General features: G+C 40.9%; 1 protein-coding gene across 9 annotated transcripts in view; it reads left to right on the top strand.

Moving 5' to 3' along the window:
• The first annotated feature begins 5,210 nt into the window (after nucleotides 1-5,210).
• Nucleotides 5,211-23,501, top strand: part of szt2 (SZT2 subunit of KICSTOR complex) — a 201,433-nt gene continuing 183,142 nt past the window's right edge. For 5 of the 9 annotated variants that reach the window (XM_036131637.1, XM_036131636.1, XM_036131640.1 and 2 more), the window contains exons 1-8: nucleotides 5,216-5,374; nucleotides 10,093-10,218; nucleotides 12,272-12,445; nucleotides 18,971-19,141; nucleotides 19,379-19,501; nucleotides 20,117-20,279; nucleotides 22,589-22,695; nucleotides 23,254-23,464. In XM_036131637.1, coding sequence (XP_035987530.1) covers nucleotides 5,351-5,374; nucleotides 10,093-10,218; nucleotides 12,272-12,445; nucleotides 18,971-19,141; nucleotides 19,379-19,501; nucleotides 20,117-20,279; nucleotides 22,589-22,695; nucleotides 23,254-23,464 — 1,099 coding nt within the window. In that variant the 5' untranslated portion in view covers nucleotides 5,216-5,350. Of the gene's footprint in view, nucleotides 5,375-10,092; nucleotides 10,219-12,271; nucleotides 12,446-18,970; nucleotides 19,142-19,378; nucleotides 19,502-20,116; nucleotides 20,280-22,588; nucleotides 22,696-23,253; nucleotides 23,465-23,501 lie in introns of all 9 variants that reach the window. The other 4 variants (XM_036131642.1, XM_036131641.1, XM_036131643.1 and 1 more) reach the window with 3 other exon arrangements.

Raw genomic sequence — 23,501 nt, 5'->3', positions numbered from 1 at the left:
TCTTCAAATTTTACAAATTTCTTCTATTTCTTCTGCATCTTCTCCTCAAATCATTCTGCAGATTAGCATTCTCACTCGCTGTTGCGTAGCAACAGCTTTTTCTAGTTTTTATTTTACAATTTTGTAAACAGCTGCCGATTAAACTGACTGTTAATTTCCACTGTTATGCTGATGACACTCAGCTATATTTATCCATAAATCCTGATGAATCCAATCAGTTACTTCGACTGCAGTCATGTCTTGATGACATCAAAAGCTGGATGACTTTAAATTTCCTGCATTTAAATTCTGACAAGACAGAAGTTGTAATCTTTGGGCCAGAGTCTTCAAAAAATAAACTTCTTAAGCAATCCCTTAATCTGGATGGCATTAACTTGGCCTCTGGTAATAAAGTTAAAAATCTTGGTGTTGTTTTCGACCAAGACATGTCATTTAAATCCCATATTAAACAGGTTTCCAGAGTTTCCTTTTTTCACCTCCGGAATATCGCCAAAATTAGAAACATTCTGTCCAGGAGTGATGCTGAAAAACTGGTCCATGCATTTGTTACTTCAAGGCTGGACTATTGTAATTCTTTACTATCAGGAAGTCCACAAAATGCAGTTCAAAGCCTTCAGCTGATCCAAAATGCTGCAGCAAGAGTTCTGATGAAAATCAACAAGAGGGATCATATGTCTCCAATTTTAGCTTCCCTTCATTGGCTTCCTGTTAAATCAAGAATAGAATTTAAAATTCTCCTTCTAACGTATAAAGCCCTTAATAATCAAGCTCCATCATATGTCAGAGCTCTGATTACCCCGTATGTTCCTAACAGAGCACTTCGCTCTCAGACTGCAGGTCTGCTGGTGGTTCCTAGAGTCTCTAAAAGTATAATGGGAGGCAGATCCTTTAGCTATCAGGCTCCTCTCCTGTGGAACCAACTCCCAGTTTTGGTCTGTGATGCAGACACCCTATCTATTTTTAAGACTAATGTTAAAACTTTCCTTTTTGACAAAGCTTATAGTTAGAGTGGCTCATACCCTGAGCTATCTCTATAGTTGTGCTGTGATAGGCCTAGGCTGCTGGAGGACATCAGGGTCTAATTTTCTCACTCTACTGATTTCTACTGTTCTTCAGTCTACTGTTCTCCAGTTTTGCATTGTATTACATTGAAATGACTGTCGTCATTTCAGCTTTTAACTTTTTGCTCTCTCTCTTTTTCTTCATAGTAGGTACACCTGGTCTGGCGTTCTGTTAACTGTGACATCATCCAGAGAAGACGGCTCACCCGCTACTTACATCTAATGTAGAACAGATTACTAGATCAATGTGTGCTTCTGTGCTTTTTTGTTTCTCTTGTTGTGTCTCTGTTCTGTCTTCTGTAACCCCAGTCGGTCGAGGCAGATGACCGTTCATACTGAGCCCGGTTCTGCCGGAGGTTTTTCCTTCCCGTTAATGGGTGGTTTTTCTTCCCACTGTCGCTTCATGCTTGCTCAGTATGAGGGATTGCAGTAAAGCCATGTACAATGCAGATGACTCTTCCTGTGGCTCTACGCTTCCCCAGGAGTGAATGCTGCTTGTCGGGACTTTGATGCAATCAACTGGTTTCCTTATATAGGACATTTTTGACCAATCTGTATAATCTGACCCAATCTGTATAATATGATTGAACTTGACTTTGTAAAGTGCCTTGAGATGACATGTTTCATGATTTGGCGCTATATAAATAAAATTGAATTGAATTGAACTTGTTGATGAAACTTCTGGCCATGATGCTTTTGTCATGGCAATCAACCTTCAAGATTTCTGACAATGCCATCACATCACTTCTTCTGTTCATCAAGTCTGTGAAATGTAGCTCTGTCTTGCTAAAGGCGAAACCTCCCCCTGCAACACTGATTTGCGTTTGTATAGCTCACAGCATTTTCATTTACATGTTAAAGCCTCCCCTAGAATTAGGAGGAGGGGGGTCATGGGGGGACAAATGCCAACTCAATTTCTGACAATTCATGGCAGTTTTCGGTGTTGATTGCAAATTACTGTGAACAGCCGTTAACCTGAACTTCCACGACAATCCACAGTGCCGCATAGTGACGAAAATCACACTTTTCATGCAGTGTGTATGTTTGTATTGTTAAGGAAATATATAATCACTTATATGATAATAGTGTATTTTAAAGTAATATAGATATCAACTTTAATCCAGTAACCTAAAGATGAGAATATGTGCAGAAAAAAAGGGGGATTCAGACTTCAGCAAGCGTGTACCAGCCACAGGATAGAACGGGAGATTTATGACAGCCTTGTGAGCAGATAACGCTTTTAAAGTTCTTTTCTCAAGGTCGTACTGTTATTTCAGTGAACTCCCAGGAACCGAGCTAGGGTAATAGATTACCTCTAACGGTCAAGGGTCAGGAAACAGATGTTTTCAGCAGACTCAATGTCTGCACTTACACTGGGAGGAAACTCAGGAAAAGGTTGGTTCGGCCCCCGTCTGGAGCCGCCCGTGGGTTGAAAAGGAAGGTACGAACGTGTAAGCGTTGAGACACACTTGTGACACGGGCAGAGAAGGTTAAGGTATCCGCGGCTGTGATAAAACTTGTGTCTCCCACTTTGGAATTCCAAATTGTAATAAATATATGTTAAACTGTTTTTGCCTCTGAATTCACTGTCTCTTCTCTTTTTGCCAAATATTCAAATTGGAATGAATGAGACGGGCCTAGGAGGTTTCTCAGCAGTATATTTCTAAAACTACTTATTTGACAAAAATAAAAAAATAATAAAAAAAACGACAGGGAACACCTCAAAGTCTGCTAAAGCCAGGAGAGAGGGCTGGCAAAAAGTAGCAGCATACATACTATCTATGGTAGATGTTTCTATCACTTTCTACAGTATGTATTTTTGCATTTTAATAACTTTATATTTACTTTGTTATTTTATGTTAGAGCCTCCACGGGACCCACTATAGAACATGGGGACAAGTAAGAGTGAAGTACAAGAATATTCTACAAAATGGTAGCCTTTAATTATTAAACTGTATTTTAAAAAGCCACTTTTTCCTCTTTTTAAAAACCACTGTTAAATGATGTTTGTCTGTTTAAACAGCCACAAAGAAAAATCTCTCTACAATTACAGTCACGCTGCGCTAAAGGATCCTGTCTGTCTCGTAATACGAAATTAATTCAAAAATCTGTGCAAATTATTCTTGAACCTTCCGCAACAGGTTGTCATAAAAACGTCAGACTTCCCTATCTCATCCACTTATAAAGCTGCGATCTAATCCTGTTTACATGAAATAAGCCCGCTCGCGAGCAGGCTTAAGTTTGCGCACATGTTGCTATGACAACAAGTCCAGGATGACTTTCAAAGAACCAAACGATCCAAGATCATGCCAAATCGTCAACAATCAAATCCATCTGGGATTTTGATTCCCCTGGCGTCTGCCTTGGTGTTCTGGGGGGCGGGTCTTTGGCTCCTCACAACCACTATTGAGCATTTCTCTTATGGATAAACCTTACATACACAAGTGCACTTTCACAAACACCTACAGGTGCTTTAAATATACCGATGATTTTTATGATTGGAAGTATAAGATAAAATAATATTTGCTGCTGAACTGCTAAACAAAGTCATGCACTACATATTATAGCCCAAGCTGAAAACTGACAAGCTTAAACTGGATAAGTCAGTGTTCAGAGCCACTGGCATGAGCTACCTAGTGCCTACTGTTGGTGCACAGAAAATTTGATATAATTATGGTGCTTTTTTTAAAACACATGTCATCTTAAGACACTTTACAAAGTCAATTCAATCAAATCCTCCAGACAGGTTGGTCAAAAAGTTTCCTATCTAAGGAAACCCAGCAGATTGCATTGAGTCTTGACAAGCAGCATTCACTCCTCCTGAAAGAGCGTAGAGCCACATGGGACAGTCGTCTGTCATTGTCACAGGCTTTGCAGCAATCCCTCATACTGAGGATGCATGAAGCGACAGTGGAGAGGAAACCTCCCCTTTATCAGGAAGAAACTTCCAGCAGAACCAGGCTGTGTAAACGATCATCTGCCTCGACCGCCTGGGGGTTAAAGAAGACAGAGCAGAGACACAAAAAGCACAGAAACACACTGATCCAGGAATATTTTCAATTCGTTTTATTTCCCACTTCATTTCAGTCTTAATGCGGGAATCATTTCCCCTTATTCACTGCTGTCTCAGCTTATTTTGTACTAACTGGATAGAATCCCTTCCCTGCTTCTGATAAAATTAGTCAGATTTTAGCCACATTCCACCATTTCCAGCAGCAGTCCCAGTGCTTATTAGTTTCCTCATTTTAGTTGTCTTTCTGTTTTCCTCTCGTTTCCACCGGAATAACGAAGTGGACCCACTTCCGGATCACGTGTCAGTGGACGGATGGAAGTATTAACCTTACATTTCAAAATAAAAGAACCCAAACCCACTGAGCTATTTTATACACTGGAGGGCTAAAAGCCCGCTGTTAGAACGAGTCGATTTGAAGCCACCAGCTTGGTACTCCCTATTTTCCCCCAATAAGTAGGGAATATGTGCGCTACAGCATCGAACAACGAGGATTTTCTCATGTTCAGGGGGGCTTAAGACTTTTAAAATGTCAAAAGCCATATACTTTTATGTTATGTACTAAAACTATCAAGTACTGAGAAAGTCATGTGCTGAAATATTTAGCATTTTATTTGAATAAATAAATAAATCATATACAAAAACATATATATATATATATATATATATATATATATATATATATATATATATATATATATATATATATATATATAATATGAATAACATGTAAAATATTTCAGCACATCATTTCCTAGTAGTTGATAGTGTTAGTACATCCACTCTGACTGTAGAATTACCTATGAAACGTTTTCACTTAGCCAGAAAACTGCTTTGTTGTTGTAACCGAATCCTATGGGATTCTGTGAGAGTAGGGAGTAGCGAGATGGCGGCCAGTGACTTAAGTTTTTCGGCAAAATCAGCACTCCAGTGTATAATATAGCTCAGTGCCCAAACCGCGCTAAGAATCCAATCAGTGGCATCTTATGGGTCCATTTTAGCCCGGTACCTCTACTTTAATCAAAAGTACCATACCACGGGTGTGTGTAGGTTCGGTTCTACATTTACATTCTATATAAAGGATGTCAGCTGAAAACACCAGGAGCCGTCTTACTTTGAAAACCTGAACCAGAAGCCATGTTTGTAGGCACCGACGCTGCCTACAAACATTGTGTGAGAGCTAGGCTCCGGTCCCGAGACGCTGCAGATAAACAAGTTGGGAATGGTTGTTCTGCTCCGGACCTGCTGACAACCTCGCTGCTCTCATGCTCCAGCAGACATGACAGAGAGACAGGACCATGAGGTAACGCTCCTAGCTGCCGTCACCGGGAAAAACCAGCTCCGCTTTGCGGCTTTTTTCAGATCTAGAAGTTGACCAACTAGGTCCTCCTGGTCTGCAGCAGGAGAAGAGCTTGAAGCAGCTAAAGATTTCCCGGCTGCAGCGTCCAGAGCAAGCAGCAGGCTCGGTAGTTAACGGGAGTTAGATGGGGCCGCCACGGCTTCCTGGGCTAATGTTGCCCTGATGGCTTTAACGCCAACAGTTGAGATCTCAAAAACGGCTTCTGTCAGAACTTCCTTTTAAATTATCCACATTTGAAGCATGCTCACCTGGCTGATGGCAGCGAGGGCTCTGTCATCCTGGTGAACTGACAGCTCTGGGGTGGGAAGAGTCAACAATGCTAGATCATTTCCAAACTTTTCATACCTAGAATCTGACATGTTTATGTCTACAGGGTCAAGGGACATTCTAAAACGCTTAACGTGAAAAAGCTTAACGTGAAAAAGCTTAACGTGGCTTAAGGTAGAAAAACAACGAGGAATCATCACCAAATTTTGCATGGCCATATCTTGTCATGAAGACTTAAGCCTGTCAAAAAAATAAATAAACCGAAATCCAACGATTATAGAAGATATCTCACATTAACGTTTTCTTCTTCATTGGCGCCTATGGCGAGAAAAAGGCTTAACGTGGTTTAATGTACCTAATCAACGATCAATGATCACCAAATTTCTCATTCATATTGCTCCTAATAAGCACATAAAACTGTCAAAATGTCAAACCCAAAGTCCAATTATTATGGAAGTCATCTAACATTAAGCGTTTCTGCTTTCATATAGCCAGCCTCTATATCTATGAAATACTTAATGTCATATAACGTCCATAATAATTGGACTTTGGGTTCGATTTTTTTGACAGTTTTAAGTGGTTATGGTAAGCAATATATGAGAGAAATTTGGTGATCACTGAGCGTTGTTTAAGTACATTGAATTGCGTTAAGCTTTTTCCTTTCAATAGGGCTCAATGAAGCAGAAATGCTTAATGTTAGATAACGTCCATAATAATTGGACTTTGGGTTTGACATTTTGACAGTTTTATGTGCTTATTAGGAGCAATATGAATGAGAAATTTGGTGATCATTGATCATTGATTAGGTACATTAAACCATGTTAAGCCTTTTTCTCGCCATAGGCGCCAATGAAGAAGAAAACGTTAATGTGAGATATCTTCTATAATCATTGGGTTTCGGTTTATTTTCTTTTGACAGGCTTAAGTCTTCATGACAAGAGATGGCCATGCCAAATTTGGTGATGATTCCTCATTGTTTTCCTACCTTAAGCCACGTTAAGCTTTTTCACGTTAAGCGTTTTAGAATGTCCCCAGGTCAACTGAGACATGAGGCAAGTTGTTAAATGAAAACATCTAAGAAGGACAAACGCACCATTGCAGGTGTGCCCAGCCTCTGCTGATGCTTTAGTGTCCAGTGTCAGCATCCAGTCTACTGGGGCTCAGTTCCCATCAGCACAAGGAGGTCTGATTGATTGGGAACGATGATCAGCTGACCTCGTAGGACTTTCCTGACATTTGCTAATTTTTCATAATTTAGATAAAGCAAAAGCTGGCAGACTGGCTATTAAGGAGCTGAATTCTGGAGAATAGTACCAGCTGTAATCATCCGCCTTACGGCACACTGTAGACATGCATCAGTATGTGTAGAAAACCTGGAGCAATGGGGAAATTACCAAAACTGGTAGATTGAGAAAATCCAACATGGCTGTGGTGCGAGCTGCAGTTCTGAATAGTTTTGACACACAGTGTCTGAATGCATGAGATTTCGATCAGCACGTTGTTGGCAGTATAGCAGTTAGCCAAGACACTGGTTGCAGCAGTTATCCAATCTTTGTAAACTTCCCGCTTCCAAGCGGGACACTCAGTGTGCGATTTGCAAAAAAAAAAAAAAACAGAGGGGGGGTCATTTCAAGTGTTTTATAAGTTAACATAACAACAAGGTTATGTCTTGCATGCTGTCTGGCTCGAGACAGGATATAACCTGTCCTGGGAGGGAGGGTGGATAAATCGGCTACTGCTGCTTCTTGTCTTGTGACGCTGCCTGCAAATCTTCATCATCCACCAAAGTTCGTCCTGTGGCTGTTTATCTAACTGTTTGTCCCGTCATTTACTCTTGACCTTTTCTGTTGATTTTTCGGGCCGACATATGACAAAATACTTTAATGTTCATGCTGCCACACGTTCTCATTCATTACTTGGTTAGCTAGCAACTGCTCTTTCAGGTAGCTAGCTAGATCCAGTAGGTTAGACTATTGTTTTTAAACTTGCGCCATCTACTGTCGGGACTCGGGAGTGGGTATTAGCGATAAATAAGCGATTTCACTTTCATAAACGTGCCCAAAAAACCCGCAACCCGTGACTTATGAAATTTACAAGCGCCTTTAGAAAAGAACAACCCCAAAGTCGCATGAAATAAACAGTCTGTGCAACAGTGAGCGCGGGTCTGTTTTGCTACAGTCTCTAGCTCTCTTGAAGCTACCGAAAGCGCCGAGGGTAAAAGAAACAGTGCGGAGAGCGCGGTGGGGAAAAAAAACATTAGGGAACGGTGTGTGTGTTTTGACTCGCAATTAACGGCGACAAAAAAAAAATGTCTTGTGCGTTAAAACTGACAGCCCTAATTTATATACATTTTTAAATTCAGACCAGAGGGAGGGAGGAATGTATCCCCCCCAGGGATAAAACATGAATGACCAGAGGGGGGGTAAATCCCCCCCGGCAAATCGCACCCAGGGGACACTGTTGAACGAGCTGGAAAAGTATTGTCAGGCCTGTAGATCCAAGGCAGTGGAACACTGCGTTATTTCCGCATTCCTGTCTAAGAGACTAAAGCTCAAAAAATCTATTCCTGTTAGGTTGATTTGAAGAAAAGGAAAAAGTGACTGTTCTTCAAACTTGCAAACAGATTCTTCAACTAACAACATCCTACTCGTCACGTGTGTTGTCTTTGATTTCTTTTGCTTAGGATTGTTTTCAGCAGTGGAGTTGGTGGATAATAAATGACCTTAGAAGATAAGTAACGTGTAAATATCTATATGATAGCAGCAGTTCCAATCATAGGCCATAGTGACACATAGCAACGTGAAGAATGAATTGCTGTTACCGTCAGCAGACTGACGTTGCTGGATTTTTCTTGATTGTTGACTGGTGTGAGAATGAGAAGCATCACTAATGTAGCCTCTGCCTGTACCTTGGACAATGAATGGAAGGTAAAGAAGACCAAGAGCATAAATTGTGCCAGACAGCCATTTAAGTCTCTGATGTGTTGTTATTAAAGGCCTCATTAATGAACAGCAGGCTGATTTGCAGCACCATGTAGGGCTGGACAGTATAGAAAAAAAAGCATATTGATAAAACAGAAATCATACTGATCAATATCGTAATTATCAACCAATTGAAAACATTTTAAGTGCAGCCCTGGCCATTTTATGCTGTTGCTTAGCGACCTATTTTTACATACAGAACTCACAAACACTGGATTCAAACTCAACCCTTTATTTAGCCAACTCTTTACCCAAACTGGAAGTTTTTAAAAAAGTAAAAAGTAAGCATGCTCTCTGAACTCTTTGAAGGGGCGGACTTGGTGACGGAGCGTTCCTTGGTCTGCGTTTGTGATTGGTTGGGAGGATGTAATGAGAGTAATATTAACCAATTCAATTCAATAAAATTTTATTTATATAGCGCCAATTCATGAAACATGTCATCTCCATGCACTTTACAAAGTCAAGTTCAATCATATTATACAGATTGGGTCAGATTATACAGATTGGTCAAAAATGTCCTATATAAGGGAACCAGTTGATTGCATCAAAGTCCGGACAAGCAGCATTCACTCCTGGAGAAGCGTAGAGCCACAGGGAGAGTCATCTGCTTTGTACATGGCTTTGCAGCAATCCCTCATCCTGAGCAAGCATGACGCGACAGTGGAAAGAAAAACCTCCGGCAGAACCGGGCTCAGTATGAACGGTCATCTGCCTCGACCGACTGGGGGTTACAGAAGAAAGAGCAGAGACACAACAAGAGAGACAAAAGAAGCACACTTTGATCCAGTAATCTGTTCTACATTAGATGGTAATAGCGGGTGAGCCGTCTTCTCTGGATTATGTCACAGTTAACAGAACGCCAGACCAGGTGTATCTACTATGAAGATAAAAGAGAGAGAACAGAAAGTTAAAGCAGAAATGACAACACACAATGCATAATTGAAGAACAGTAGAACCCTATAGAGTGGGAAAATTAGACCCTGATGTCCTCCAGTAGCCTAAGCCTATAGCAGTAAAACTAAAGGTAGCTCAGAGTAACATGAGCCACTCTAGTTATAAGCTTTGTCAAAAAGGAAAGTTTTAAGATTAGTCTTAAAAGTAGACAAGGTGTCTGCCTCACGGACCAAAACTGGGAGTTGGTTCCACAGGAGAGGAGCCTGATAGCTAAAGGATCTGCCTTCCATTCAACTTTTAGAGACTCTAGGAACCACCAGCAGACCTGCAGTCTGAGAGCGAAGTGCTCTGTTAGGAACATACGGGGCTAGAATGCATAAGGAAAGAAAACTTTTATTCTATTGAAGTTTTTATTGACCCTTATTTTCTATCATCGATATACATCTATTTATCAATATATATTGTTATTGAATTGTTGTCCAACCTTAACACCACACTCTGTGTGTCTGCCATTCCAAGGTGGAGGAGGCCGACCAGATCTACCTGCTGATGAAGGAGGATTATCGGATATCTAGGAACGTGCGTCTGGCATGGTTTCTCGGCAAACTAAATCAAATCATCTGGCCAGCCTCTACGTCGGAGCTGGTAAGTCCATTCAGCTTTCCCCTAGCAGTGGTGTTTTGGGTAGTTTCTCCCTTATCTTGTTTCAGATGCTTTCTGTGCCTGTCCATGAGCTGAGGGTTTGCAGCGAAGCAAGTTCTCCTGTTCCAACTTGCCATCCCAAAGTTGATTCTTGCTGTTCTTGCTGTAAATAATGCAAATCAAACGTTTTATGTGGCTGCCTGATGGGTAGTTTGGCACACAACCCAAAGAATTAGTACATGTCTTGCTCTTTTCCTTTACTGAATAAACGACTGACTAATTTGAGGTGAACGGGTCATTTAGAGGTGAGTATCAAAGCGATAGTAGCAAAGTAGGAAGGTTTTAACTGTCCACCATAATAGGACTGTTCTTGATAACTGGGAAACCTGCAAATGTCTCTTACAGCTGTCAGACAATATAATTCTGAACCTGAGTTTGACTATAAAGGGAAATATATTTATTTTTGTGTGTTTTATATTACAGTAAAAAAATCCATCTTCAGAGTTGTAGTCAGGTTCCAGAAATGAAGTGGCACAAACTCTCAGACAATCCAATTTAAATCCAGGTGTTGAAGAAGCAAAACATGAAAGATGCCAAGGGGATGAACACACAAGTCAGTTTTTTGCAAAAAATCAGCAAAACTGTAAAAGTATCATAGGGGTAGGATCCTGCTGTAGCTGTATTATTACTGTTGGACCAGCTGTAGACATCACTCTCATTCTCCAAGGCTGACTAATGTTGAGTACTATCTTGATTTAATATGTCATAAAATGTTGTATATTACACACACACACACACATATATATATATATATATATATATATATATATATATATATATATATATATATATATATATATATATATATATATATATATATATATATATATATATATATATATATATATATGGGTTCCCCCCCCCCCCCCCCCATAGCAGCAGCTGCACCAAAGTCTCCCTCAAGGCACTCTGCTGCTCCCCCTCCCCTCCCGTACATGGCTCAGCGGCGCCAGCCAATCAGCTCGCAGGCTCAGTCTGGCCCACCCACTCAGCTCTCAACACAAACAACCACGGTGCTGTTCAGACTCGGGAAAGAAGCGCTGTTTGGCTAAATTTTAATACCATAAATGAAATCAAGCTGTATGTTTTGTAAAAAGCCGGTTAAATTTAGTGGAAACACAACAACTTTATATAAGCACATGAAAAACCATGAGCAAGAAACCGTCGAGCGACAGAAACGGAGAGAGTAGACAAAACTTCTCTCATTGCCCGACAGACCCACAGACTGACGTCACTGACTGAGGCGATTCAGTCCTTCAGAGGACATCCAGGTAGATCAGAGTGCTCTTCTTCAGCAGCGGTTCATGTTAACTTTCAAAGTAGATATTATCTATCATATGTTAGTGGAGCCCGCACAGAAAATGTAATTAAGACATTGAAAGAACCCAGTACATATATCCTATTAAAAAGTGTTATTTAAGATAAGATAACATTAGCTAATCCTTTATTTATCCCACGACGGGGAAATTTATAGGATTAAAGCAACAGGCAGGTGCACACAACACAGGCAAAATTACATAAGGATTGAATGATATAAGAGGTGGATTAGAAAAAAAACACTATGAACATAACATTATTAATATTATTATTATTTAATTGTAATAATAAAATAAAAATCACAAACTCCGAAAGGTCGACAGTTTCATGATACATCAAGCTTAGGGACTGGCTAATATACAGCAGGTCAAAAAAGGCCATATTTTGTCTGCAGTGCTTGCTGTTCTCTTATGAAGAAAAGATCAACTAGTGCACTAAATTCAATCGATGGGTTGAAAATATCCAGTATAAAATACAGAGAGCACAATGCCCTTTTTTCACATAAGATTCCAATAATCTTATGTTTGTGGTTGTAATGTGACGATATGTGGAATAATTCAAGGGGTATGAATACTTTTGCAAGCCACTGTATGTAGAACTGATGTTTTTTTCCTTGACATGTTCACAGATGTGCTGATAAATGATATCTAATTGATGTTTGTTGGATGTGTTTTAACAGCAAAGCTCTGAAAATGAGTTGGACCTGGCTGCGGTCCAACCGAAGGGGTGGCAGCCAGATTCCACCCCCAGCGCAGACCCCTGTGTTCTGATGCCATCCACCCGGGCTACCTTTCTGGCCCGCAGGTATCGCTTCATCATTGAGCTGGATCTCAGCCCTTCCACAGGGATTGTGGTAAGACCTAGAGTAGTGGGCAGAAGATTAAACATACCTCCAAAGGTTGTATGTGTCATATGTCAGACTCTACTCCTTTATCCAAATTGTTCGTTTTTCTGGGTTGGAATGATGTTACTGCACTGATGTTTTTTAAACAAGAACTCCATGCACAGGTTTGAACTTTTCTGTGTCTTTCCTTTAGTAATATTAGTAATATCATATTTATTGTCATTGAAACATACATTAAAACATACATTACAACAAAATTTGTTCTCTGCTTTTAACCCATCACCCTTGGGGAGCAGTGGGCTGCCATGTGCGGCGCCCGGGGAGCAATCTGGGGTTAAGGGTCTTGCTCAGGGACCCAGAGTGCAGGCGCTGGGGATCGAACCGGATACTTGCATCCTTCTCTGAGTGCAAGCGCGCTGCTCAAACCACTAGGCCAACACTTCCCTAATCCCAACAGAGACAATACTATATAAACAGACTGGGTTATAACCCTTGACCCCTGCTTGTAGTTATTTTTTTAAGTTCTTCTTTGTAAGTTGCACTGCCTTCTAAAGTCTTCCACATACCTGCGCGGACCTGAGTCTGCAGATGTCCACGCAGATGTCCATGTGGCGTAGCTGGGAATCTGAGCCTTTCTCAAAGCAGAATTAGTAGCGCTTATTAAAGGGGAAGTCCGATCAACAAGGAAAAATCAGTGCCTCATTAGCTATAACTACAACAAATATGTTTGTGGTTATTTAATGAATTTAGCGTTAATAAGAAAATAAAAGCATAAATTGACATTTGGATCACTGTGTATGGGGGCGGCCATTACTACCCAAATATGGGCAGTAATGGCCGCTTGTCATCACATCCTGTGACGTCTTTGTGCCATGAGGCACTGCGCTTTACCAGCTAAATCAATAGGAACTGTTGTACACAGCTGCGATTAACAACAATTATTTTGGATTTCCAGAGGACTTCACCATTGAAATTCGCGAGAGCTATTGTTGAAGCAACAATGCCCACGTGCATGGCAATTGGATGTAACAATACATCGGGTAAAAGTGGAAAAAACATTAGTTTTTTCACTTTTCCCATTCATGATCCACTGGGTTATTTTGTTGGAATACCTACCTGAAGAGAGAGGATTTGCCATCTAACTTCTGGCCAGAGAGAAACAATGTCATGCAGCCAACATTTCGAAGAAGAATGTTTTGAACATGACATGAGCGTGAGGATTTTCGGTAGGTTATTCTTTTTTTAATGTAGAATATGCTGGAACATTTGTGTACCGACCAGAGCGGCATAGGGATACGACACACTTAGAAAGCATGCTCACTGCTGCGAAGCCCACTTATTTTATGCAACTTTGGTCTTATTTTTTCTAAAGTCGCTTGTACATTTCATGAGTTGTGAGTTGCAGTTTTTTTGGGCTTGTTTCTGAAAGTGAAGTCGATTGTTTGGGGCCTAAACTAACTGACGCCGAAATATCCCTCCGCCTCATAACGCACTGCGGCTCATCCTGACAGCAGCAGAGAGAAAACTCAGAAAGAGCCGATCTGACCATATTTTCTGCAGTTCACAGTTGCAATAACTGATGATAACTGCTGGAAGTAGATTAGGCGGTGCAGGTTACCATTTTGAGCAGAGATTGGTTCTAAAGATGAGTTTTATACTCATCTTCTAACATTGCAGAACCTAACCCATAAACCATACTTTAATGCTTATTTGTTGTTTTTTTATGTCCCTAAAATGTAAAATTAGTATTAATTGAAATTGAAATGCTAATACCATGTCTATCTTTGTTTAAGGGGTTAAAAAAATATTTTGGCATGAAAACGGATATTTAATTACAAGGGGACCGATAGGGACTTGCTGTACAGCCGATACCGCACAGTGACGTCACAAACTGGGAGGTGGCAGCACTGTTTTTCACCAAGATGGCTGCCCCAATAAAAGGACCTTCAAATGAAAATTATTCTTAATTTAAAAAAGCTTATCATTTATTGAACAGTATATAATCATTTTATATTTAAAGTACTTTCAGCAGTTTGAATTCTGATTTTGACCGGACTTCTCTTTTAAAGCAGGTTAGTTTCCTACTCAAGAAACAAGGTCCAAAACTTGGGCAGGTTTAAGGTCAGACTTCTTGATTCATGCTCTCCAAAACCAGCTTTGATGTGGGGTTGGAATCGGTGTCTGGTTTCACCATCAGTTGGTGTCAAGTTTAATCTAAGTAGCTGTTGATTTCAACCAAAGATGCACCATTTGGAGATTATCCTCCTGCCTCATTAATTCATGCTCCCATTGCAGTGAAACAGCCCAGCAGCATGATGCGACCCCCATCGTGTTCTGCAGTTTAGTCCCTTAGTTTTGACAAATGAAGCTGAAACGCAAGTTAAATCGAAGAAACTCATCGCCTGCCTCCATTCAGAGTCCGATCCGCCTCTGATGTGAGCCAATCAGCTACGAACCGCACCTCCATGAAGCCAATCAGCATCCCGCGCTCATCTTAAAAGCAACTTCAAATCCACGTCTCAGCCTGCTAACCAGCAAGCGCAAACGGATTGCATGTCGGATTTTGAATCAGATGTCCGATTCAACCCACCCCCAACCCCTTCTCCACCATTGTAGCTGAGTTCATCTAGCTTCCAAGACGTTCCTCCATCCTCAACCCATCAGAGTGTTTTCTCCCTTCAGTCTTCAGCACTCCCTATCACCCCGTTATTGGTCCGGCAGAAGACCACCATGTTGGGCCCGATTCTGCCAGAGGTTTCTTCCCAAAGGGGAGTTTTTCCTCTCCACAGTCGCTTCAAGCTTGCTCATCAGGGACAGTTCATGCAAACCTGTGTTTATCAAGTTGGACATCTATCTTAAACAGATCACTATATGGACTGAACAAACTTCTTCTATCTCCACTCCACCACCAGTTTCAGACCTGGGGGGGGGGGGGGGGACATCCCTGTTCTCATACATCTACTTATGCATATTAAAGTATAATTCAGCATTAATGTTCCTGCCGAGGTCTGAGCGCCAAAGACTTAAAATATTGTGTCAATAAAATCCTTCTAATTGCTATTTCTTTCTCTGTGAGTTTTTCAGATTGAACCTTATATGAACCCATTCTTTCCTCTCACCGTAGAACCTTTCTTCTGAAGACATTTGGCTTCTCCATTTAGCAACTGCAATTTTTTGTCAAGCTTGAAGATGTTAGTTTTTAGAGTAGGAGCATACAGTCATATGAAAAAGTTTGGGCACCCCTATTAATCTTAGTTATTTTTATTTCTAAATATTTGTGTGTTTGCAATAGCTATTTCAGTTTGATATATCTAATAACTGATGGACACAGTAATATTTCAGTATTGAATTGAGGTTTATTGAACTAACAGAAAATGCGCAATATGCATTAAAACAAAATTTGAAAGGTGCAAAAATATGGGCACCTCATCAAAAAATAAGACATTAATATTTAGTAGATCCTCCTTTTGCAAAAACAACAGCCTCTAGTCGCTTCCTGTAGCTTTTATTGAGTTCCTGGATCCTGGATGAAGGGATTTTTGACCATTCTTCTTTGCAAAACAATTCCAGTTCAGTTAAGTGTGATGGTCGCCGAGCATGGACAGCCTGCTTCAGATCATCCCACAGATGTTCAATGATATTCAGGTCTGGGGATTGGGATGGCCATTCCAGAACATTGTAATTGTTCCTCTGCATGAATGCCTGAGTAGATTTGAGTCAATTTGAGAGTTGTTTTGAGGTGCCCATGATGAATCTTCAGAGGAGATTCAAACAGGAGAAGAACTTGAAACTGGCCACCTTAAATACATTTTCTCATGATGGGATACACCTGGCTATGAAGTTCAAATCTTAATGAAGTTACCAAACCAATTTTGTGTTTCAGTAAGTCAGTGAAAAGTAGTTAAGGGTATTCAAACCAATAAAATGATTTGGGTACCCATATTTTTGCACCTGTCAAATTTTGTTTTAATGCATATTGGTGGGGGTGTGGCCGAGTGGTTTGGGCAGCGCGCTTGCATTCAGAGAAGGATGCAAGTACCCGGTTCGATCCCCAGTGCCGACACTCTGGGTCCCTGAGCGCCACACAGCGGCTCCCCAAGGGGATGGGTTAGGATGCAGAAGTGAATTTCTCCATTGTGAGATCAATAAAGTTCAATTATTATTATTATTATTATTATTATTATTATTATTATTATTATTATTATATTGCACATTTTCTGTTAGTCCCATAAACCTCAATTCAATACTGAAATATTACTGTGTCCATCAGTTACTAGATATATCAAACTGAAATAGCTGTTGACAAACACCCAAATAAAATAAATAAAAATAATTAAGATTATGCCCAAACTTTTTGATTTGACTGTATTTCTTGCTTGGCACCCTTTCAGTTTTTGAAGATGTGAACAGGGCTCCTTGTTAATGCAGGTTAATGGATGTATATGTGTATATTGATCCAATATGTTAATTTTGACTGTGGAAATTTAAATGAAAGTAATTCAATTCAATTTTATTTATATATTTATATTATTTATGTCTTGACAAGCAGCATTCACTCCTCATGAAAGAGCTAAGAACCCCGAGTGACAGTCAGCTGCATTGTTAATGGCGTTGCAGCAATCCCTCATACTGAGCAAGCATGGGGCGACAGTGGATAGGAACACTCCCATTTAACAGGGAGGAAAACCTCCAGGAGAACCAGGCTCAGTGTGAATGATCATCTGCCTTGACCAACTGGAGGTTAGAGAAGACAGAGCAGATACACCAAAAGCATAGAAGCACACATTGATGCAGGAATCCTTTCTGTTATATGGTAATAGTGGATGATCTGCCTCCCCTGGATGATGTCACAGCTAACAGAACGCCAGACCAGGTGTACCTACTATGAAGAGAAAAAATGACAGAGAACAAAAAGTTAAAAGCTGAAATGACAACAAACAATGCAAATTGGAGAACAGTAGGAGAACTCAGCCGAGTGACAAAAATAGACCCTGATGTCCTCCAGTAGCCTAAGTCTATAGCAGCATAACTACAGAGATACCTCAGGGTAACCTAAGCCACTCTATCTATAAGCTTTGTCAAAAAGGAAAGTTTTAAAAGCAGACAGGGTGTCTGCCTAACGGACTGGAACTGGGAGTTGGTTCCACAGGAGAGGAGCCTGATAGCTAAAGGATCTGCCTCCCATTTTACTTTTAGAGACTCTAGGAACCACCAGCAGACCTGCAGTCTGAGAGCGAAGTGCTCTGTTAGGAACATACGGGGTAATCAGAGCTCTGATATATGATGGAGCTTGATTATTAAGGGCTTTATACGTGAGAAGGAGAATTTTATATTCTATTCTTGATTTAACAGGAAGCCAATAAAGAGAATCAATCAATCAATCAATAAAATTTTATTGTCCAGTACAACCGTCCATCACATAAACAAACAAACATTTTGGGGGAATGATTGACTGAGGCCTTGCGTTGCCAAGGAACGCAGCCAGTCGGCCGCTGGTATCAGCACAGCCGTTAGGCGCATTCCTTCAGCGCATTCCAACAGCCCCTGACCCCGTCTACACGGAGCCCACGAGGCGCTGCCCTTGAAATCTGTTGAAGGAAGACTAAGAACATGGAGGTAGTGGAGGGAGAAAAAGACAAGAATTTATCATGGTGTAAAAAACATTACAGTATGAGAAATCCTACGTAAAAAACCTCATTGCATATGCACAAAAAAACACAAATAAGACGACAGGCATATGGCAGAAGGTAAACATTTGAGGCTGGTCGCGTGTCAGATCATCAGTTTCTATGAGCATCAGTATTTGTGACTGGGTGTTTATATTTCCGTGAACACTCTGCAGAGGCCATTGTCCTTGATGTTATCAGCCGGCCCACAGTTCAGAAAAAGCATCCACAGGTATTAGCGGGGGAGGGAGGGAGCGGGGAAGAGTTCTGAGCTCCTGCCTCATAAACAATCCAGGAGTAGAGACAGGGAGGCAGACTAAATATTTTATTTGTTATGAGAACAAGCTGCTATGACTTTCCTGTCAGCTTTAAGTCTTTTTGCTGGCTCCAAATTGTGAAATCCAATTTTCCAAATTAGTTGGGCTTTTCCGCGTTACACTTCCAGATTTTATCCCATCTTCCCTTGAGTTCAACCATCGAAGCCAGCAGCAACATCCTGCCTACCAGCACATCCAGCTTTCGGCTCTGCTCCTCCACCTTCCAGAACTGTCCATTCACCACCTTAGTGAGCGCGTCCTATGCAGCCGGCAGCCTGATCAAGGCCAAATGGCTACCGACATCCGCTGTATTTGCCGATACATCAAAAATCCACCAGATCCAATAAAGAAGAAATTCGAGTATCCTGAATCCAATTCAGCTCAGTAGATATCTGAGCTCCAGGGTAGCCCGCCTAAAGTTTCATTTATGTTTAAGTGTTTTTTTATGCTTTCATACTGTCCCAATTCAGTTACTAGACCTGGCTTGTCTGACTAGCCCAAAATGTGGGCTGCATAACATTGATTGACTTGTCTTGTTTTCTACACTGCAGGATGACAGCACAGGAGAGATGATCTTTGATGAAGTGTTTCATGCGTTATCCAAGTGCCTGGCAGGGCTGGCTCAACCATTCAAAGTTCCTGGAACAGATCAGCTTTTTAAGCCCAAGATCTTTATCACCATTTTGGTTTATTCATCAATTATTGGTCTCACTTCACACCAGGTTATGTGCCATACTGACTTTCGTCCGCTTCATTTCAGAGCCTGCTGAGCTAAAGCAAGTTATCTTTGTGCATGTGGAAGAGAGTTTGTTGGGCAGACAGGAAGAGTTTGTAAGAATGATGTAGTTTTGCATTTCTTGTGACCATTATTGCTTAGGTGGGAGCCTGCATACCCATCTACTGTAGTTATTTTACAGCTGATGGTGTGATTCGCTGCTGAGTGTTGATTTCACTTGCAGGTTTTGGTGCAGGGATGTCAGCTTGATAAAACCAACCTGGATGAGTTCCTACATCATATCTACCAACAGCTCAGAACTCTGGAGAGCAGCACAGCAGAAGTTCTGCATCAGCAGCAACACCAGGTAGGTCCTGGGAGGTGGGACACATTGTTGCATTGATGTTAGAAAAATCCCACATCCTGTCACTTGTGATTTATGTATTATTATTGGCCTAATCCTGCTTTGCTACTAAAGGCCCATTTTTACCCCGGTTTAAGATTTGACAATAAATGAGGAATCATTGATCAGAGGTAGAACGGTTTAAATACATATTTAATTCATACAAATTAAATATGGAGACAGAGTACATACCATTACAAGATGTTGTTCTCACCGCGGTGGATAAGTCTGTCTGTCTGAAGTAAGTTTTACCAAGACATTCCTTTTATCAACTTTAAACTCCTCCTGCATGGCTCAGTGGGAGGATGACTGATCTCCTCTCCTTCTGACCACCCCCCTCAGGGCAATAAAACTCTATGTTTATCTTATGCTGGAGCAGGAAGGGCAGACCCCCCTCTGCTTTCCTCAGTAACCCCAACTAAGATATATTTTTAATTCTCAACACACTGCATACCCTGACGATTCAACTGGCTCGCCACATAACAAGTGTTCAAATCTCAATATTCACTGGACAGTTCAAATATTTCTCATCATGTGTGACTTTTTGCTGAACTAATACAAAGAATTGTTTATTGCCAGTTGGCGGAACCAGGAGAAAGCTGTAACCACCATAACAATGGCTTGGACAACCAGCCCTACAGGAAGCAGGGCATGTCCATGGTGTCGGCTGACATGGGTCTTGTCAGCATGGTACGCCAGGGAATCCTGGCCCTCCAGCTCCTGCCCCCAAATTCCAGTGCAGGTAGGTTGGGATCAAGAACTCAGAATTCCTCTATTCTTCTCTTGCTGAGCTGGTAAACATTTTCTTAAAAACATGTTTAGAAGTGTGAAACATGCCTCCTTTTCAACATTTAAAAACCCACTCAGAGTACTTTATAGAACATCATCACGACCATGAAGGCAAGGCATATTTATTTATATAGCACATTTCAGTACAGAGACAATGCAAAGTGCTTTACATGATTAAAATATAGGGAAATAAAACGGAATAAAAACAAGCAGGAATAAAATGCAGAAACAAAATAGAACATGGGAAAATAAAAATTAAAAGCAAACAAGTAAAAACAGTTGGAATACAAAGTAAACTAATTATATTTTAGTAATACAGTTAAATTAGAACAGTCGAAGGCAATCCTAAACAAATTAGTTTTTAATCTTGATTTAAAGGAACTCAGGCTTTCAGCACTTTTACAGTTTTCTGGAAGTTTGTTCCAGATAAATGGAGCATAGGAACTAAATGCTGCTTCTCTATGTTTGGTTCTGGTTCTAGGTATGCAGAGAAGGCTGAGGCCAGACGACCTGAGTGGTCTGGAGGGTTGATACACTGATAACAAGTCTGTTAAGTATGTAGGTGCTAGGCCATTCAGGAATTTCTAAACTAACAGAAGGATTTTAAAGTATATTCTCTGAGATACAGTGAGCCAGTGTAAGGACTTTAGAACTGGGATCATGTTCTCTACTTTCTTAGTCTTAGTGAGGACACCAAGACTAAGAATGGACATGAAGTCCCTAGAATTTTGTGGCTCTTACCAGAACTGATGCAGCAGCTATGTGGACCTCTTCAGTGACAGACAGGTTGACACGGCTCTGGACCTGGACAATTTGGGCAAAAAATATCTTTGGCTGTAAGGTGGTCACAGTATTGTGTTCTCGTTTCTCTTTATTGCTTATTGTTGAGTGAATGCTGAGTAAGCATTCACGCAGTACAGATCCTGTTTCTCTTTTAGTGAACTGTCTCACCACTTTCTTTGGCCCTTCTGCTCACCTTGTGCTGTTTCCACCATTCCAGGGTCAGAATCTTCAGGTCATTAAGGACTTTACGGCTAAATTGTTTGGGACTAATACTTTTCAATATTTAGACATATCTGCTATTTTTTTATATATATTTTCCGTTAATTTCTTGAGTCTTGAAGATCCTTAAAAGGAACCCTGACTGTTTGTACTTATTGGCCTTATTGTGTTATTTCCACATTATGCGCAAAACAGCTGTTAATAAAAGATGAAAGCTTCTAAATGTGATATCCTTTTAATTCATAAAGGTTTTGACCCATGGAAGGGCCCAAGTTTTTGTTGGCATAACGAAGATGTCATCAGGCTGTGTAGGTGAAGAATAGTCATGCAAGAGGCAACACGGGCCTTTTCATTAGAGCTCTATTTACTTTCTAATGCCTCAGTGTGCTGCTTTTGGTGACATTTCTTATGAAATGTTATGAACCCAAAACATAAGCAGCTTTTTTGTATGATTTCAGAATTACTAACTATAAACTCAGGAAGGATGTTATCAACTTTTTCTGTATACTTTGCCCAGGGTTCTTGGTGTTAACGGCTGCTCTTTCCAGCAGACGTTCTCTCTGAGTTAGCATTGACACGCAGCTGTTTTCTCCAAGTCTCTCCTCTTCATCCACTACATGGTCTTCATTCTCATGGATGGCAGTGTTGGTGCTGCCGGAGGACATCACTGAAGGAAGAATGTGAAGGAAGCATGTGAGCTTGTGATGTGGTGCTGACCTACTGAGAGGGAACCCCGGGGTAACGGTGGTGCAAGAGCTAGGAGTTCATCCTGTTGCCAGTGGGCTGCTGGTTGAACCCCCTGCTCTGACTGTCTCAGTTTTGTTCTTGTCTGGCAGCCCTACCTCTGTCAGTCTGCCTCAGGGCAGCCGGGCAGGTGGTGAGTCTGGGTGTGAATGTGTGAGTGACTGGTAGTAGTGTAAAGCGCTTTGGGGTCATCCGACTTGATAAAGAGCTATACAAGCACCAGGCCTATCTGCATAGGAATTTTCTGCCGAACGCCACAACCCAAATGGCTTAAAAGCTTGGACTTTCTCCCTCACTAGCTGGGAATTGAAAAAAAAAAAAAAAAACCTTTAGAATGAAGAGCTAAACGTCTTTAACTTCACAAACTGAAGTCTGGTTGTTTTGTTTGTTTTTTAATCTGTTTCTGGATTTCTCTCTCCTGCGTGACTGGGAATCTGCACCACTACACCCTCATTCAGAGCGAACATGTGTCTCAAGCCTGACATCATGCACTGTCTTTGAACCTGTGTGTTTTAGGCATCATCATAATCACTGATGGTGTGACAAGTGTCCCTGATGTGGCTGTGTGTGAAACGTTGCTGAACCAGCTCAGGAGTGGAACCATTGCATGTTCCTTTGTGCAGGTAACGTTGTTTACAAGTTTGAAATTGGTTTTCCCAACATTCAAAGTGTCAGAGAGGATTCATGTAAAACACACATTACAGGCCAACACGTTTCATACTTCTGGCAGATTTAGTTTTTCTGTAATCTTTTTTTTTTTTTTAAATCAACGTTTGCTCTGATTGGATGATTATATTAATGTTTTGGTTGGTCCCAACCAAAGTTCCAACATGAGTATTAGAGAATCTGTGAAATGAGCTCAAAATGTCGGGAGATGTCAAATAGGTCTTCCAACTTAAAACTGTGGAGCTCATCACTAAAGATAAAACCAAAAAAAATACCTATTTTTCTCTGATACACCTTTTGATGTAACTTTATCTTTTTAGGTAAAAAGTTTTTTCCTATCAGATGCAAACTCCTTGGTAAAATGATAATTCTTATTCCTAAACCTGCCAGAGGTATAAATAATTCTGGTTTTAAGTGTAAATAGTAAAAGTGTTCTTGTCTCTGCTGCCAGGAGTTGCTGTAATGACAGCGTTTTAATGATCCTGCTCGTTCAACTTGTGGCTGTACCTTTCCAGGTTGGCGGTGCATACTCGTATGACTGCAGTTTTGGCTACATCCCAAACGTAGAGCTGATGAAGTTCATCTCAATGGCCACCTTTGGGTCCTATTTGCCCAGCTGCCTTGAAGTTGACCAGAACAGCCTGGAGATGAATGCCTACCACAGGGCCTTCCTTACCTACTCCTTCCTCAAGACCCCGGAGTCCATGAACTCTGAGTACTTCTGTGGTGAGACAGCTACACGTCTGTGATTGTTTCATTTCTT

Source organism: Fundulus heteroclitus, unplaced genomic scaffold (genome assembly GCF_011125445.2).
Source record: "Fundulus heteroclitus isolate FHET01 unplaced genomic scaffold, MU-UCD_Fhet_4.1 scaffold_45, whole genome shotgun sequence".
NCBI classification, from domain to species: Eukaryota; Metazoa; Chordata; class Actinopteri; order Cyprinodontiformes; family Fundulidae; genus Fundulus; species Fundulus heteroclitus.
This window is presented reverse-complemented; position numbering and strand designations above follow the sequence as displayed.